The sequence below is a fragment of the Lithobates pipiens genome, unplaced genomic scaffold, assembly GCF_037356315.1.
Source record: "Lithobates pipiens isolate NorthernLeopardFrog02 unplaced genomic scaffold, aLitPip1_a1.2 Scaffold_16, whole genome shotgun sequence".
NCBI lineage: Eukaryota > Metazoa > Chordata > Amphibia > Anura > Ranidae > Lithobates > Lithobates pipiens.
Genome location: NW_027507748.1, coordinates 357,094,013 through 357,114,190, shown reverse-complemented (window position 1 = coordinate 357,114,190; position 20,178 = coordinate 357,094,013). Strand labels below are relative to the sequence as shown.

The 20,178-nt window shown below is 42.6% G+C and overlaps 1 protein-coding gene across 3 annotated transcripts in view; it reads right to left on the bottom strand.

Annotated features, from left to right (window-relative positions):
- Positions 1-1,165: 1,165 nt before the first annotated feature.
- KCNQ4 (potassium voltage-gated channel subfamily Q member 4) overlaps positions 1,166-20,178 on the bottom strand; it is a 288,300-nt gene continuing 269,287 nt past the window's right edge. For all 3 annotated transcript variants that reach the window (XM_077481942.1, XM_077481941.1, XM_077481943.1), the window contains exons 13-14: positions 18,158-18,299; positions 1,166-6,144 (exon numbers count right to left, since the gene is read on the bottom strand). In XM_077481942.1, the coding sequence (XP_077338068.1) occupies positions 5,926-6,144; positions 18,158-18,299 (361 nt within the window). In that variant the 3' untranslated portion in view covers positions 1,166-5,925. The remainder of the gene's footprint in view (positions 6,145-18,157; positions 18,300-20,178) is intronic.

The following is a 20,178-nucleotide window of genomic DNA, read 5'->3' as shown; positions in this document are numbered from 1 at the left end:
GCATCTATTTCCAAGTCAAGTTTCAGTAGCTCAAAGCATTCTCCTAACTCTTTATAACTAGAATTATTCTTCCCCCTAAGACAAAAATACCCCTCTTTCTGATGATCCTACAGAGTGAGGGAGAAGCAGGTAAATGTCTGTTTTGAGGGGGAACCACCTACACTGGATGCAGATCCTAGCTCCATGCTGGTGCATGCATAGCATTCATATAGGAAGTGCAAGGTCCGATTTTCACCCAGCACTAGGAGGCAGGGGGCACCAACCTGGGAGGACCCCACACAGCAAGTGATGCATAGGCAAGGGAGGGTGATTAGGTGAATACAATTTTACTAACAAACCTATGTGATCTGATTTCAGGACTGGTAAACTTGTTTTTTTCGTATGAGAATGAAATGGGTACATAGTGCTATGGTATTGTAAATGTCCACAGAAATACATATGGGGAACATTTTTTACCTTCCCTGATAAGACTTCATCTAGCCTCTCTGAGATAATGCAGGGAACTTTTCCAAGTGACGGACAACAGAGGCCAACAGTGTGCAGTGAGGTAGATAGCCAGGTTACATACAGACATTGTGACTCCCATTGTTGTGTGGGAAAACTTACACACTGGGCCAACAGTAAATGGGCCATTAACATTGAGAAAAATCTAAATCTTTCCTATAGCGCTGGATTAACAGGATAGATGCTCTGAATTTTATAAAACAACAGGTAATATATAAACTATCCACTGCCCAAGTAAAATAAAAACATTTTCCAAAACATTCTATAACAGGTATCTTCAATACCATAAAAAGTCACCTTTCACAATCGGAATTCTGCCAGAGGGGCAAAAGTCAGCATGCGAAGGTAGCAGTTTACTAGACTGTTGCTGAACGCTTCATGCTCCAAGGATACCTGCATGAGGATCCTTTCTTTTTTTCCAAACTCACAAGTTATACATATAAAAGCATAATCAATAACTGTGAAAAATTAGTACACACATACATCAAAAAAGTCCAAATGCTTTTTACAGAGGTGTCTGTTTCCACAATGGCATCACACCCTCTAATACCCAGAAGATTAAATCAATGATCTCTAGATGCACATGACTGTACAGTCATCACACATGCTCAGCAAATTTATGAAGTATACATTTTAAAAACAGCTAAAAATACATTGTCTAATTGTACGTCTTTAAACATAGTATCCAATGTATATGCATGTGTGTGCTGTATATAGCGGCATACACCTAGAGATTAGCTGCTGAATGCCATTAAAGCCAAACTCCAGGCAAAACCTTGTATTTTAATTTGTTTTGGATAAAGTAGGGAAGGAATATAACATCTGTCAGGTTTTTATTTATATCTAAGTGTCCTTCCTGGAAGATCTTAAAGTAATATTAAAGGCTTCCATTTTTTATTTAAAAATAAACATATCATACTTACCTGCACTGTGCAATGGTTTTGCGCAGAGCAGCCCTGTTTCTCCTCTAATTGGGTCCCCTGCAGGTGTTCTGTGCACCACTGCCACGTCCCCCCAGCTGAGTGCCCCCATAGCAAGCCGATCACTCCCGAGCCCCGGGAATAGGGCTCTGCCCTGCCCACCAGTTGCTCCTCACTGGCTGTGATTGACAGCAGCCATTGGCTCCTGCTGCTGTGTCTAAACCAATGAGGAGGCAGAGAGCAGGGATGTCAACAGCTCTTGTGCACATAGCATGATTGAGATAGGGCTCAGGTATGTACTTAGAGGGGATGGGAGGGAGCTACATAGGGAAGGTTTTTTTTATCTTCAGCCTTTAGAACCACTTTAAATACATGGTAAGTCATTAGCACACTAAAGTGCTTGTCCAAAGCAATATTAAAGAGGAACTTCACCCAAAAGGGTAAGTTCCGCTTTTCCTCTTAATCGGGGGGGGGGGGGGGCAGGTACCTACTTTTGACAGGTACCTGCTCTCTCTTCTGGTCAGATTGCCACAGCAATCTGAACAGAAGGTTCTGTTCCCTCCCCCCCACAGCCTCTTGGGACATGTCACAGGTCCCAGGAGACTGCGGGACCATTCAAGATATGTAGTGGGCAGCCAGCTTTGAAGCCACAAGGAGTCACAGTCGGCTGCCTACAGTTTACATGTCAGTGCCTGAACCCGAAGACCTGCAAAGAGTAGGGTTGGGTGAGGATATCGCTGAATCCTTGGACAGGTAAGTGTGTGTTTTTTTAAAAGTCAGCAGTTGCAGTATTTGTTGCTGCTGACTTTAATGACCATAGGCACTCACTAAGCAAACTCCTTCCTCAGGCAAAAATTAAGACCTTACTTCATTCAGTCTAATGAAGGAGTTCTGTTAGTGGCTCTGAAACATTTCCGCTTATGCCCTATGATGATGCACCACGTATTTAGGATTTACAATGATGGCACCATTCACCATAGTCATTACAGCAACCTTTTCTTGATGATTTTCTTACTCTAATGGAATGCACCTGAAGTGATTAGTAATCTCTCCATGAAGATGCAGACAAAAACACCATTTTAGTAGGCATTGGAAGGATCAGAGTTTCTGACGTTTTAATTGATGACTATGCTTTTCTGTCCCAATGACAAGTGCTCCAAATTTCTTGTCACAGGATGTAGACACTGTTTAACCTGCCGAGGTATTTGTGTTTTTTTTCTCCATCAATTGCTGATTTTCACAGAGCTCTGTCACACAGCATAGCCAGGTGGATCACACCACAGTTAGGAGATACAGCAGTGCCCAGTACCCTGTGGCCTTCCTTAGCCTACTGCCTGGATGGTAAAACAGCAGCAGCAGGTCATCCATCTGCTCATGTTGCTTACTCATGTTACCAGCATGTTCTTTGTTAATACATTTACATGCAGCACATCTGATTAGCTCCCGGTCAGACCCAATGGAGTTTTCTACTATTCAGTGCACTGCAGAAAAACAATACCAAGTAAAATATTATTAATGAATAAAGAGGTGCATTCATTTGTGTCTTTAATACCTGCTTCTAGTTCAGCTTTAACACTTCTCGACTCTATCCATAACTAAAAATACTCTGTATTATATGGTGCTCGCCAATGAGGATATTATCACCGTCATATAGAATCAGCAAAGCTTTGCAGATGGTATGCGTATGCAAATTTGTTCTGAGGTTGGAATGAAACTATCCAAGTGGAGGTGCCCTTGAAGCAAGCAGATGGATGTAACTTTTCTTCATTCACAAAAGTACCATCGACTGTAAATTTGTACAGTACTCTGAAGCATGAAACATAGAATGTTTATTGTGAACTTACATGGTAACCTGTATTTGATGTATGAACTATGCTGTGCTGGCACCTGGTACAAATTTCCCAGGCTAACCCTGTTTCACCAGATATCATGGATTTTTGGATACTCCTACCTGGGAATGTGGCTTATTGAAAGCATGCTATATATGCTAAGAACTGGAGCCGGGATGGGGTGAATGAGATTTACAAATCAGAGATTCAAGCAGCCTATAAAATATAGTGTCCTGTTTTCTCTGATGATTTCATAAGGGTGTGTATAGTTAATACTGGCCATAACTTTTTTTTGTATCAGTAAACACAATGCACTACATTTAAATGTTTGATAAAGATTTCTAGAAATCGTGGAACTTGTTCCACACTCATAATACAAATCTCACTGATTCTGAGATGCATTGCAAATTCAATCTACTAAGGAAATGATTAGACATCTAGTGTAATTTGAGGTATGGTACCTCGGTGCACATGGGCATAACCCATCAGTTACATGCTTAGGGGGCAGAATGGGGACGTCATGCTATGTGTGTGTTTCAGGAGGACGGAAGACAGAGCAATGCAGCGAAACACAATGCTTTGCATATATTTAAATAATGCTTCTCCTATAGAGAAAGCTGTGCAAATTATATTATTGATTGAACAGGGAACTTCCCCATAAACATAAAAATTACATACTACATTCTACATCCCATCATAAACAATAATCTGTAGCTGAAGCTTCATACAAGTATCAATCACACTTACAATCTCTCCATTTTACCATGCAGGTACCACCAGAAATATATGTTTGTGTAAAGATAGTTCAATGTGTACATATACTATAGCTTTGTATGGAACATTTTCAATCAATCCATACCAAAAAGAAAAAAGTATAAATTCCAGTTTGAACATTACTGTATGTACAGAGAGGTCAGTAGTTCAATAGAAAGGTGGAGAGAATGCAGGAAAGGCATTTACTGATTTTCAGTTCTAAAGTCTTTGAATTCCCTTTGTTTGGTAATATTTACAATAGTTAAGACTGAGTTTACTAACTGGGTAGTCATTTTTTGCTATCAAAAAATGCTGGAGAAACCTTTTAGACAGCTGCACTGAAAGAGAAATTTATATTAACAACTAAATTGCTTAACAGAACCGTAATTCTCCAGTGTTTGTTCAATAATGACAGCAATGATGTCCTCTATCGCTAACCCATATGCATAAGAACAAGATATGCTAACTGCACAAAGTGCCTACCACTAACTTCTCCTCCAACAGGTCTTGCCGTTAGTGCATTGAAAAGGAAAAAATAATGTCAATTGCCCCCTTGCTATAAAAAAGCACTGACAGTGATATAGAGCTGCCTCACGTTGTATTTAGAGCTCAACTCATGGGTGGAATATGATCAGCAGTAGACGTCCGGGATAGTTTGCATGAGTCTGGCTGAGAGGATATGAGATTTATGGCTTTGGACAAATACTTTATGTTATAATATTCATTGCCCTCTGAACTAACCACAGCTCTAAACAACATGGCGAAGATAAAAAAAAGAACTTACCACCTTGGAAATCTAGGGTTTAGCTATAGAACCTAAACACATTAAGTTTTATATTATATGTTTGTGTTTCTTTTCAATAATTGCATGTATTTATTGCTATCAGTCCCAAATCTCTTTGGATGGCTTGCGACCAGCTGCAAAACGTGAACAGAACTTGAGTCTAACTGGATATGCGGGGTACAGTCAGTGCAAGTCTGATTGGAACCAACGTTACCCAAAAAGACAAGGGAAAATTATATTATTGGACATTTATCTTTACACAAAGAGCATTGATTTGTATTTTTGTACCAATAACTGTCATTCAGATATAACCACCCATTCATAAACATTCATATCGTCATACATACACATTTCTACAAACACATCAGTTTGTAGACATTCACTCAAATACTTTAAGCCATCGGGTACGTTCTTAGTTGCGCACACATTGTCCACTCCAGCAGATGAACTTTTAGTATTCATAAAGAAATTCTCCCTCTTCTTCCTCTGGAGATGAAGTGTGAACAACCAAAAACCATGCTTAAATAGATTGTTGAAAAAAATTGGCAAAAACAAATAAAAATTACCTCAGCAAAAAGAGCGCTAAGTAATAAGCTCAAGTTTTATGTGCACCAATCCACCTGCTGCCCCACACTCAGGAGATGAAAGATCAACAGGAGCAGCATCTGCATAATAAAATCTTTGAGGCACTTTCTAGAGGCTGAGTGTTATACAAAATGGTACTCGCCATTTTTGCAAGACAAGGAAGCAAGAAAGGACAATGCTAGTTGTAGCCACAGTGCAGCTCATTATTGTAACCTGATTGACATCTCAATCGCTTCACAGCCGAGACTAATGATTCATCTCCTCTCAATGGCAACCTGTCTCAGAGAGAATATATGGCTTGTCAAGTCCTTCTCACCTCTCTGTGACATTAGTTAAGAAATCCCATTTCCAGAGGTCCACACTGAAATTGCATAAGAATGATTTAGGGTCATTTCTTTTTAAAATATGGAGAATAACAAGAGTCAATCCAGCAAGTTTACATGATCAAAATGACCAAACGTGGTCTGTGTTCCTGTAACTGTAGTGGAATACCTCTTCTTATAGAGCATCTCAAGTCAGGTAACGTCTTTTCTCCTTTAATTCAGGTGACTCATTCCATATTATTGCTGTCTGAGCGGGAAATATTAAGTGTCTGTGCCGACACGGATATATCTCCTTGATCTACTGGACTATGGTAGTCAGATGTCATATCCTGGTCTATTAGGGGCATTTGCATGGAACTCAGTGTGAAGGAACTCACAGGGCCTTTCTTCAGACACTGTGAATAAAAGCCAAGAAGAATGTCGAGCTTCTCTTCAATAGACTGGACCTTGAAAAGAAAATTAACCTATTAGATGACAGTAGATAGTCATAGTAACAGCTTATAAATGCAAGAATAACATTTATTTTACCTGCTCTTTCCTAAAAACGAGGGGCTCAAATGAATCATGTAAAGCTCAGTTTTGAATCTCTAATCTAATAGGTTTGAGCACTGAGCACACAACTTGTCCATGCAGATTTGGTCACCTGACATAATGTAGGCGACTCAGGGAAAACATCATTGGATTTACCTGAGGGATCCCACAGACTGTTATACTCAGAGCCCAGAGGTGGTTCAGCTGCTTTTCCAGACCGAACTTAGTTGTGCAGCACACTCACACGGAGGGGTGGCACGTGTGTGAAGTCACTGTACCATTGCTTGGATCACCATTTCACAGTCACAATATTGGACATCATAACTTCAATATCAACCACCTTGATGTATATGTATTTTGAACACTATATTTACTACTATTATTTAATTATTTCTTTTTGACACTTTAGCACTTTATATTTACCAGTATGGTCATGATAGTATGGTGGTGGGGATGTATTTATACAGTGCTGCATTACTTTGATTTATATATATTTTTAGCACAGACTATAGGAGTGTGATCAGTGCTAGCGGCTGTATATTCATTTTTCACCTTTATATTTCTTTTATCACCACAATGCATGGATATACTGTAGGTGTGATATAGGTTTGGTCATCTTTTTGGTAGCTCACAAGATTTTTATTTATACGGTACATGGACAATGGCCTGGCAGGGGCGATTCACCTGTCAGCACTGTCTGTGTTGATGGGGGAATCCTGCGAATTTGCACCGTGTATTCTGCCAAAACAAATCATTTTCCACACCTACAGTATGATGAATGCTGTGTGGGAAAATTTGAGTAGATGTTACATTAGAAGAGCACACACAAGCTGCTGTGGTCCTTGTATGGCCATGCATCCTTAGGATCTCTTTGAAATCCAAGTAGACAGCTGTTGGATTTTTAATGTTGGAGATGGCATGTATATGGCACTTGCAACCTTCCCAGCAAAACTTGGAGAACTCTACAGGACAGGATCTTTGTCCTAACTATGGGTTATATGCAACTACCTACTAATTTTTGAAACAAGCAACAGGGGGATCAAAAGGCTTTGCCTTAAGGCTACTTTCACACTGAGGCACTTTACAGGCACTATAGCGCTAAAAATTTAGCCTGTAAAGCGCCTCTCGTGTCACTCCAGTGTGAAAGCCGGAGAGCTTTCACACTGGAGCGATGCACTGGCAGAACGCTTAAAAAAGTCCTGCAAACAGCATCTTTCAGGCGCTTTAGGAGCTGTGTATACATTGCTCCTAAAGTACCCCTGCCCATTGAAATCAATGGGCCGCACTGCAGTAGCGCCACCAAAGCGCCGCTACAGCAGTGCTTTCAACCCTTTTTCGGCCGCTAGTGGGGGTTAAAAGCACCCCGCTAGTGACCGAAAAGCACCGCTAAAACTACAGTAAAGCACCGCTAAAAATAGCAGCGCTTTACGCCGCAGTGCCTCAGTGTAAAAGTGCCCTAAAGCCAAGGCTCAATAAATTCATTTTTTGGGTTAGACATTTTTTATGAGGCCCACTAGATGGCTTTTTTTATCGAGTGCCTTATCAGTCATCCCACTTGATTTCTTTTGCGTGTGTGATCTGGACCTCTTTCTGGCTGCTGTGGGTTAGATCTGACATTTAGGCTTAGCTTTAAGCGAAGTCTGAGTGAGGCTTGGAGCGCATAAGATCGTGGCTTCACTTCTGGTTTGCCCATCTGCTAATATATAAAGGGTACGTGGGGACTGAGCATGGCTTCTATGCCCCAGACAATGTCAGATGTGATGAAATGCGTAGGAAGAAGCCTATGCTTGCGACATCATCACGCACATCAATACTAGGAAGTGGCCCATCTGACTCCCGTGACCGGTAGTGTAGGCTAAGCACTTATGTGATTTTATATTGTGAGCGTCTAGTACATGTTAAATTGAGAAATAAAGTGTTATTGTGGTTTGTGGGTTTCTTCTTATGTTACGGCAGAATAATCTGACTCCTAGGAGTGTGTTACCTGGTTGGAGGTTGAATTGCATAGTATTCCAGAGAGATACAAACCCCAAGTTATGGCTGTATTAAGCGTATAATCTGAAGTGGAGGAGGAAGTGCAGGGTATCCTAGATGGTGACAATTGAGAAATACAAGCACATTTTGACTCTTTAACCAAAAGAGTCAGTTTGCTTTGGTAAGTGTATCTATGTGGAAAATGTTGGTGGATCACAGCAATGTCAAATTTCATGAATCCATGAAGATTTTTTGTATTCTTTTGAGGCTGTCACTGATTGTTGCACATGTTTTCTTGAGTTTATTACTATTTCTTTTTTTTAGCGCTGCACTTAAGTTTAATCAAGGATACTCCTGGAACTGGAGGATCTGGGCATGAGAGTAGAGGGATAGAAGATATTAGACAGGGCCATATCTAATGTTCTAGGGAGAATTTCTGATGGCTGGTGATCCAAATGAACCCCTGCAGAGTCTGTGCTGTCCTCTGGACATTTGCTGATGGGGTTAGGGAGAACTTGTCCTTTAACAGGAGATTGTCCAGGTATCCCACAACATGTATCCCCTGAGAACAGAGAAGAGCTAAGATGAGGGCAGGCACTTTGGTGAAGACCCAAGGTGCCATGGGCAGGCTAAAGGGAAAAACAACAAACTGGGCCAGAAGGCTCACTTATGTTATTACCTGAGGGTTTGGTGAGCTTTCAGAAAGTGCACAAGGTGGCCCTCGCTCTTCAAAAGGTTGGGCACCTCTGTTGTACAGTGTCTTTGTTTTATAAAAATTTTGCAGCTTAATAACTTCTTTCATAGTGCAGATGATTGGTCTCGTGACGTGCAACATAGCTTCATATAACAGAGGGGGTTCAAGTAATTAGGCACAGTGACTTTTCAACCTCTTTAAAGTGGGGTGCCCCTAAAAAAAAAAAATTAAAAGTCAGCAGCTACAAATACTGCAGCTGCTGACTTTTAATAATTGGACACTTACCTGTCCCAGGGTCCAGCGATGCTGGGGAACGAAGCCCCCCCCCATTCCCTGCTCTGCTCGCGGTGCCGTCATTCGTACTGTGTAAAGCCACAGCCGGGCACCCACTGCGCATGCGCGAGCGGCGCAGGGCGCCGTGATACACCACACAGACATCTGGAACACGTGACAGGTCCCAGATGACTGTGCGGCGCGAGGGGAAGTGTTGTCACCAGCCCGGGCAAGGAAGAAGGCAGACTACGAGGGACCCCCTAGCAACAGGTGTTATGGATTGTTTAATACTTTGATTAAATGACTATTTTCTATTATGTCAAGATATATGCTGAATCTCCTTACTCAAAATGTTTCACCTAGAGACCCCCCTCCCATCGGAGTGAGTCCAGGAGTCCACAAGCCATCAGCAAAAAACCTGGATGAAACTGGCCAGGACCCCTTAGATAAGGGTCCTCCAATCTCTGCTTGACAGCAGAGAATACACCTGAGATGATGCTTCTGCAAACAATGAGTCATCTTTTACTATAAAGGGGGCTATATGCCCAGAGCAATAAAGGAAGCTTTTCACTGAACAGTGTTTGTCAGCATACTCCTTCTAAACATGCATGCGTGGACATTTGAATTAGACCAGGTGCAGATAACTCGGCCAGACATTTATCTGGGATCCAAAACAGCTTGGCAGCTCAACGTGGGGCTCTCGGGTTGTGAACCGGAGGAACAGATGACCAAGAGGCCACTGAGGAGGAATCACCATGGGAGGGACAGAGACTGATCAACTCTGAAAATACGGTAAGATATCACATTCATATCTTGCTAGTATATCCCGTTCCCGTGTGGGTCCGTCTCTATGTCCGTGTCGGCTGCTGAAGGTCGCCAAAAGACAGGTAATACTTGCCCGAGGTCCATCATATGAACCTGTATTCCGATTATCTGCAGCCTGTACGAACATTGTGTTGTTGTGTTGTATGGGTCTGTGTTGTTGTATTGTATGAGTCTGTGTTGTTGTATTGTATGAGTCTGTGATAAATGATGTATGATGTTGAAAGAGATTGACACACAGCTGGGTCCCAGCTGACGTGGACAAACTCCTTTGGAAAGGTGTTAGTGCGGTGCAGCATTTCACCCAGAAGGGGGCGTCAGGGACGTGGGCAAACTTCTTTGGAAAGGTGTTAGTGCGGTGTAGCATTTCACCCAGAAGGGGGCGTCAGGGACGTGGACAAACTCCTTTGGAAAGGTGTTAGTGCGGTGTAGCATTTTATCCAGAAGGAGGCGTCAGGGACGTGGACAAACTCCTTTGGAAAGGTGTTAGTGCGGTGTAGCACTTCACCCAGAAGGGGGCGTCAGGGACGTGGGTAAACTCCTTTGGTAAAGGTGATGGTGTGGTATAGCACGTCACCCAGAAGGGGGTGTCAGGGACGCAGGTAGCGTGGCTGTGTGGTTGTTATAATTCAAGAATACACATCTATTACAATTCGTACAAATGTCATGTTATAATTGTGTTTGTGGATTGATGTTCAGCATTTTTTTGAAGGAGGTTGTAAGGTCAATTGGGTCTATAGAAAGTGAATGTAGAAAGAGTGGACAGGAACCGATAAGGTGTCCTAAACAAGTGGGAGATTTAGAAGAAACAGAGGGAAGTGAAAATTTGAGGATCTCATTGTTAAATATTAACTGCTGTACTTATCTGTCTGTTAAATGTCTTGTTGAGGGAAGTGAGTGGTCACGCACTACCCGACCACTATTCTGTGGCCGTCTCAGACGGGCAGAACCGTGACCGAGTCTACGTTTTGGCAAGACGCATCAGAGACGACCCAGGTGGCAGTCGAGCATTGTAGACAAAACCTCTCTCTGTCGTACTATCTGTTTTGTCCTCGTTAACTTGAGATTGGGATATAGTCTGAACCGGTACCATGTGACGAATAGAGGAATTGCCAGACCCTTTCAGAATCCAAGGCAACCTCGTGACCCGTCTAAAATCCTGAGCAGACACATAAATATCTCAGTCATCAAGACAGAAAATAATGGGGCAGAAATTGGTTAAGCCAGAGAAAGGAAAACTCGAGAGAGAGAGAGAGAGAGAGAGAGGGAGGAATTATGTTAAGAAAGCAAAAAATAAAATCAGCGAAGATTTGTAGCATCACCATTCTTCCAGGGGGGTAGATTGCAGCCGGAAGAATGGTGGAAAATACTGAAGGAAAAACGAGAGGTGTTACCTGACAATGGTTTACTGAAAACTGCAGAAGCCTAGTATAATGTGTGCAATATTGGAATATTGGAATTTATTTGAAAGTATGCAATATGATGAAACTATAGTTATGAGTCTGTCAACATTTTTATAATGCATATCACTGATGGGTCTAGCAAAATAGAATGATATCAGGCAATGCATATGTTTGAGAAGTATCGCTGAGGTAAAAGAAAAATAAGCCTGAAGACTCATTTTTGAGCATGACAGAAGCATTCTGCAGCTGTGCTCCTCACCTCCACCCTTACGCTTCACTGCAAGGAGTGAGATGACCCCTCCCTTCAGATCCCTGTGTGAGAGACTGTCTGTAGGGATGTTAACTGTTGACAGGCTGTGAGATTACTGGTATAACGTGATGTTTGCATGTGTGGGATATACAGGACCGGGTTGATTTAGTTATTATTCTAGCAGGCTAGAATATTAAAGGAATTGTGCAAGTTGAGAAAAACAGTAGTTAGATAATGAAACAGTACAAAAGAGAATATATGTTTAGAATGGATGTTATGAAGAAATATGCAAATGTTAATGAAAGAAAAGTCTGAGAATGTTTTGATTACTTTAAATGTAGCAAAGACCACTCACAGGAAACAATAGAAGAGATGGAGAGGTTTTTTGCAGGAAAACGAGTCTCCTAACGAAAGTTGCCGAGTAACAGGCAGTGGAAAAAAAACCTACTTAGCAGCATGGAGAAATCTAGTCAGTTTACGTGAAATTAAAGCTGGAGATGCTCACTGGCCCATCATAGAGAAAAGTCTCTGTGATGCCAGGATTGTCAATGACAATACCTTTAATTCTGGTGTGGAATTCTGTGAGTAGCTGTGCGAGTGGGCGGAGGGCAGACTGGCTGATCAAGCTACAGGTATCCAAGATGTTACTCAAGACAAAACGGAGTCTAGAAAAGTTTTACACCAGACTGTCACAAGTTTTTTTCAGATTTGGGATTCATCACCCATAATATGGCACACAGCCAGATGCTGTCTTCAGCCTTTGTGGCAGGCCTCAAGGAGTCAATCCGAAAAGGCCTCACCATGGCCCAACTGGAGTACCGTGTGCAGCAGCAACAATATCATAACTCTAGACATCCCACTTTGGAACACCTGGATCTCCTATGCTAGGAATTGGGCAAGCCTGTGTCACTAACCCATGTCAGGGCAACCTCTTCAAAGAACTCAGAAGGCCCATTAGCGAGGGTTACCCTACCCATTGAGGGACATCCAACCACTTTCCTAAGTGACACAGGTGCAGCCAGAAGCACGATTAGAGAAGAGGATTTACCTGACCACTAATACCTTTTTGATATTGACATATATTGTGTGGACATAGATGGAACTCCCAGAACTAACCCATTGACAAGTTGAAAAGTACCCAGACCTTCTGGCTCAATTTTTTGTCTCTTTCACCTGTCCACTCAATCTCTTGGGAGCAGATGTACTGTCCAGACTTCAGGCTTCTATTGTCTTCTTTGAAGATGGATCTATTACTATCTCTTCTCCACTGGACATTAAGGACACTTCTGCTATGGTCCACAGGAGCTGAGGATGTAGGACTTTTAAAGGTGCCACCAGTCATGGTGCAGTTGAAACTTGGAGCTCCCCTGCCCTGGAAACCCTCTAAAGTTATCCCAATCTGCAAATCTATTTCACAGCATGTCAAAGCCCTCATGTCAAATGGCGCCCTGATACCCTGTACATCTCCATACAGCACACTTCTGTTCCCTGTGAAGAAGAGAATCCCTAAGGGAGAACCAGACAAGTACAGAATGGTCCAGGACCTCCAAGCAGTTATGAAGCTATGGTCCGGAAGCCTCCTTACTGATGCAACCCATTTATGATGCCCTGAAGTCTGACACCTTCCAAATGTCCTCAGAGGCAATGTCCAACTTCAAGGTCCTCAAACAAGCCATTTCATCATCTCCGGTTTTAGGGCTCCCAGACTACGAAATAACGTTCAAGCTCTCTGTATCCGAACATTTGGGACATTGCTGCCATACTCAACCAGATCCAGCTGAAAAACATCTGTCCACTGCCAGACATTTGAGACTCCAATGTTCTCTCCTTCTATCGGACAACATTACTCTTAAGTTGTCAAACATTGAACCCTTCAACCCTTTTTCCACTTCCCGAGGGGGGAATAGAGGAGGAGCCGAGTCCACCCCATGACTGTTTTCAATTAAATTGAATTGTATTGAATAAAACTCCTTTCTATACATACTATACCATGGATATGCTTCTTCCTTGTTACATATAACGGGGCATGTAACATCAACGGAGGAACGGGGGTCTCCCAGGACAACAGCAGATTAAAGCCAGAGAGCAACACAGTGGCTCATATTCTGAAGGCTGATCCACCCCGGATGGGGTAAAACCTTTGGTGAGAGCAATCACATTATTATTCACTGTGCACTGGGAGCAGCAGTTGCAGGCACCTTGGGAAGATATTCACGGAGGAATTTCACAGTTCATTTTTTATTATTTTTTATTTTTTCATTTTTCACTGTTATCACTCACGTGCTATTTAGGATGTGTCACTTAGCACACTGTTTGTGAAAACGTGGGACTTTCTCAGATCAACATTTTTTATATTTTCAATAGGATCGGATATTGTTTTGATGAAAATATTTTTTAGAATTACTTTTCTTATTTGTTTTTGATATCTTATGCTCAAATCTCACTTGGGATTTACACGGTTGTCACTTGTATTTTCATTACCAGTCTTAGCAATTGTATGTTCACTCATGGTTTATTATTTATTATTTATTTTTTACAATAAGGATTGCACTTTTATGGTACTAACACAGGTGCATGTGATTTTTCTTTCAAAAAAACACTAGAGATTATTGGTTGTTATAAATAGAATTGTTTATGGTTCTTTATCACTTACCAGCATGCTGGAAAATTTATACATTAGCTAAATTATAATTTTTGATTTTGCTTTTCACCATCCAATATCTAAAGGTATAGCGCCAAGTCTATTTCTCTCCTTATCTTATGCTTTTAGCATTGCCCATAACTTTGGTGTTATCTGGAAGGCCAGAGGATTCCTGACAGCTGCAGGAGCACTTGTGAAACACAGTACAGCTATCAATGACCTGATGGACGCCTTACTTCTCCCAACCCAAGTGGCTATTTTGAAAGTAAAAGCACACGGCAAACTGAACTCGAAGGAAGCCAGAGGCAATCATCTAGCCGATTCAACTGCCAAACAGGCAACCAGTGGTCCACGAGAAGTGAAAAGTAGAGTGGAAAAAAGAAGACCACCCCGTGCTTACCCTACAGACTCTTCCAGCGGACAGAGTTTATCTGAAAAAACTACAGGAAGCAGCAAGTCCGGATGAGAAGGAAAGCTGGAAGCAGAGGGGAGCAACCCTCCAGGATGGACTATTCGATTGTAACAATAAGCCTTGCTTACCCAGGAATATGTACTCGGGTGTGGTACAATGGGCACATGGAGCTGCCCATCTGTCAAAGACTCTTATGAATGTAGCTTCAGGAATCACTCCATTGACTAGCAACTTCTGTAAGTCATGCACCATTTGTGCAAAGTGTAACCCAAGATGCACAGAGAAGATGCCGCAGAAACACCTGGCAAAGCCCTTGTACCCTTTCCAGCAGATACAAATTGACCACATCCAAATGCCAAAGATTGGATGATTTGAGTACACCTTAGTAGTTTCACACAGCCTACCACCCCCAGAGTACCGGGAAGGTAAAAAGAATGAATGACACATTAAAGACTTGAATATTAAAAATGGCCCTAGAGACTGGTATGCATTGGCTGGACAGCCTGCCCATTGCCCTGTTCAGCATCAGATACACACCAAGGGGAGAACACTCCCCTACCCCCTTATGAGATTTTGTTTGATTTAGCCCCTAGACTTGGTTGTTATTTTCCACAGTTATAACTGCAGTATGATGTGTTGACTAATTATGTAACCGCATTATCACGAGAATTAACCCGAATACGTGCCCAGGTGTTTTCTTCCATTCCAGATCCTGAATTAGATACAGGAACACACCAACTACTACCTGGAGATTGGGTGCTAGTAAAGACATTTGTGAGAAAAAGTTCTCTTGAACCCAGATATGATGGTCCTTCCAGGTCCTGCTGACAACAAGCAAATCTGTAAAGTTGGCTGGGAAAAACACTTGAATCCGCCCCTTCCACTGTAAGAAAGTCCCAAGTCCGGAGGACAAAACATTGACTGAACTATGATGTCTACATTGTATATCCTTTTTCTGTTAAATCTGGTGAGGGCCCAACAGGTGGCTATCACTAGGAGGAGTGCTCCTGAGGGAATTTTAGACCCACATGTATATATAGATTCCATAAGGGTCTCGAATAAATTTAAAGCCCGAGACCAAGTTAAGGCAGGTTTTGAGTCTTTGATTCCCATAATCACTATCAACAAAAATGTAGACTGGATAAATTGCATATATTACAACCAGCAACGGTTTATAAATTACACTAGAGACGCCCTACAGGGGATTGCTGACCAATTAGCACCCACATCTTACATGACATTTCAGAACAGGATGGCTTTGGACATGATTTTAGCGGACAATGGGGGTTGTTTGTAAAATGATAGAAGGTACAGGGACACGCTATACATACCTACCTGACAACACCGGTCCAAATGGTCACCCTGGCCATAAAATGTTGGAAAGCCTATCAGTAGAGCTGAAGAAGAATTTGGGTATAGATCAGCCAAGAGACCAGTGGTTTGGGTGGTTGGCAGAAGACCTTGGCTCGGATAGGTACTGTAATACTAATTATTCTGGTCTTTCTAGCTACTATAGTATGTTGTGTTATCCCATGTGTAAAGAAATTCCTAGGCAAAACAGTTGACCAAGCAACCCTAGTGATGATGTAGCAGGATGCAGAAGATGAGGACTATGAAAAGCCCTATGCCCCATTACAGTCCCTCCCCATTTCTATAAATTATAAGATCATTCAGCCATAGGGATAGCATCTGACTTCCACATGTGCAAAGACTGTGGCAAGGGAGGTGATGGGCCAGCCATCAACTGTCTAACGTACAGCAAGAAAAAAGTCCCAAGGCACATGAGGACAGATGAGTTAGACCACCTACTAGGGACAGAATAGGAAATAGACATTTCAAGGGGGAACTGTTATGGATTGTTTAATACTTTGATTAAATGACTATTTTCTATTATGTCAAGATATATGCTGAATCTCCTTACTCAAAATGCTTCACCTAGAGACCCCCCTTCCATCGGAGTGAGTCCAGGAGTCCACAAGTCATCAGCAGAAAACCTGGATGAAACTGGCCAGGACCCCTTAGATAAGGGTCCTCCAATCTCTGCTTGACAGCACAGAATACACCTGAGATGATGCTTTTGCAAACAATGAGTCATCTTTTACTATAAAGGGGGCTATATGCCCAGAGCAATAAAGGAAGCTTTTCACTGAACAGTGTGTGTCAGCGTACTCCTTCTAAACATGCATGCATTGACATTTGAATTAGACCAGGTGCAGATAACTCGGCCAAACATTTATCTGGGATCCAAAACACAGGTATTTAGAGGTGAGTAAAAAAAAAAAATTTTTTCCAATTATTTTTTATTTATTTTTTTAAAGATTTTTAAACACTTTTTGATTTTTTGGTGGCAACACCACTTTAAATACAGAAAACAGACACTTGGCGATTGACACTTACAGGTGATCACAGAGGAAAAGTATACAATATCAACAAGAGTGAACTTCCATGTCATAACCCACATTGGCTTTCATATCTACAGCATAACAACCTATTCCTATCTGTGTATTTCTAGCAGGTGTCATTAAAAATGTCCACAAGAACAGCAGCAGGTAGACAAATGTCCTTGATGGGTTAAAACACGTTGCTAGCCTCAGGTCCAGATATGACTGCATCCTTACAGTTTCAGCACAAGATTATTGTTTTCTTAGGCCCCTTTCACACTGAGGTGGTTTTCAGACGCTATATCGCCTGAAAAAAATGGCCCCTTTCACTCCAGTGTGAAAGCCAGAGGGCTTTCACACTGGAGCGGTGCGCTGGCAGGACGGTGAAAAAAGTCCTGCTAGCCGCATCTTTGGAGCAGTGAAGGAGTGGAGTATTCACTGCTCCTAAACGGCTCCTACCCATTGAAATCAATGGGGCAGCGCGGCTATACCGTCGGCAAAGCGCTGCTGCAGTGGCGCTTTGCTGGCGGTTTTAACCCTTTTTCAGCCGCTAGCGGGGGTTAAACCGTCCCGCTAGCGGCCGCATATCACCGCTAAAACGAGGGTAAAGCGCTGATAAAAATAGCGGCCCTTTACCACCGACACCTGCACCACCCCAGTGTGAAAGGGGCCTTAAGGAGGGAATGTTAGCGGGTCGACAATTCTGCTTCAATATCCAACCAACTCAGAAATTACTACTACTGGTACTAGTTATTCTGACGTGCTACTTGAAGGTTTCTTCAAGGCATAATATTTCTGACTTATCTTAAAAGCAATTTTCTGAGCAGAATTTTTGATAATGGAATACAGCACAAATAAAAGAAATCATGTAATGCAATTTTTATTTAAATTATGTGCATGGCCGTCTTTACATTGAAACATCTCCTTGATTCAACCACGTTTTGATTCTAATATATATATATATACACTTTCTTTATTTTTTGTGAAGAAAGGGAAATGATTCCTAACTGCTAAACATCTTCCAACATCTTGGGACCCTCAGATGATCTGAGTACTCTATACACAAAATGTTGCTTACCTGTTTCTCAACCTTCACCACTCTTCCCATCATACTCAGTTCATCAGCTGCATCTACTTCATGTCCAATAGGAAGTTTCTCACCTTTCTCCCGTGGCTTCTTCTCCACAGGAACAGGACCTCGGCCGATAATTTGGTCTACTCTGTAACAGTGAGTCAACAATACAACTAATTATAGATAGAAATAATGCATACAGCAATGTGCTTGAGAAAAAAAACTCCAATAATGGGGTCCTACAAAGAATCCAATATGGCTGTGTGGTCTGTACAATCAGTGCACAGATTTTATGGCTGTTGCAGCTTACAAAACTCTTGGGAAAGAGAAATAATGGAGAAGGATAAAAACAGACAAGAAGTGTAATATATAGTGGTTACACCTTTCATTGAACTGAATAAAAAATAAAACAAGTGCATTCAAATTTAGTGAACAAATAGGCAGTGCCTCAAACAATACAAACAGCAGCATAAGGAGGTCCAGATGACATGATGAATGAATATCCCAGAGCAGTCTTCAAACATATTATAGGAGCAGCAGGTGACCCGCAGATGCCTGTGTTGAATTGTACCAAACCCTGTTTTATATTGTCCCAAACCTCAGGACGGAGGACCCCACTAGGACGATATTAGCCATGGCACCAATTTGGGCAAAAGAGACCTGGGGAATTTAAACACAAAAGCAAGAGCCAAGGTTGCCATGCTAATGCGTTTCAGGGGCATGTCTCACCTTTTGGCAAGTCTGGACTTGACAAAGGGGAGACATGCCCTTGAAATGTGTCGCCATGGCAACCACCCTCACAAGGCAGCTGGTGTCTTGCTATTCAGCGAAGTGTGTCAGCGGGAATTCCCTTAGTCGAGAGTGCAGCTTATCACTGTGCAGCTCTTGTGCTCAGGCTCCCTTTTGCCCACCGCTAGTGCCATCCTAGTGGGGTCCCCTATCAATAATGCAGGAATATTGAGACAATACAACACAGGGCACCCACAGATCACCTGTTGCTCCTTTAATATAGTATGTTTAACTACTTAAGGACTGCCACATGTAATAATACGGCACAATGCGCGGACAGGCACAAGCACGTACCCGTACGTGCCTGCCTTCAAGTGGGTGGGGGGTCCCGCTGGCTGCAGCGGCCCGTTTCGCTTCAGGAGCGATCCGGGATGAGGGGATGGCTGTTGGTTTCTGGCCATCCCCTCTCAATCGCTCCTGGCGAATGAGAAGCTTCCCCTGCCTGTGTAGTGTAAACACAGGCAGGAGGAAGTGATGTCACTCTCCTTGGGGCGGTCTTTTTGACCGGATGGCGAGGAGAGAAGACATAGTAAGTGCACCAACACTACACTGACATGTAGGTACACATAGGCACACTGTCACCCCCTGATCACCCCCCCAATCCCCCCAGCCCCCTTCCCCTCCCAGTCACAGTCTCACTGATTGCAGTGATCATTTATTTACTGATCACTGCATTTAGTGTCAGTTGTGACTGTAAAAACTGTCAGGGCAGTTAGTGTTAGGTCCAGGGTAGCCCCTTACCCCCCCTAATAAAGTTTTAACCCCCTGATTGCCCCTAGAGTTAACCCTTTCACCCTCTTTTGCCAGTGTCACTAAGCAATCGTTTTTCTGATCGCTGCATTAGGCCGCGTACACACGCGGGGACTGTTCGCCCAACTTTGTCCGCTGAACAGTGTTTCGGCGGACAGTCCGCCCGTGTGTGGGCTTTCAGCGGACAGTTTCAGCGAACAGTTTGCTGAACAAGGTTTTTCGGAATTTCCGAAAAACTGTCCGCTGAAACTTGGTTTCAACGAACAGTCCCCTCGTGTGTAGGCTTGTTCGTCAAACTAAGTTCCGCGCATGCTCAGAAAGGATTTACACGCCGAAAGTTGTAATGCAGTGTATAGGACGTTGTATTTTCCGTCCCGTCGTACGTGCCGTTCACGTCATCGCGCACGGTTTCAGCAAACTGTTCGTTCGTCGTGTGTGGGCAAGTCCGTCCATGCTAATTTTGAGCGGACTGTTTGCTGAAACTGTTT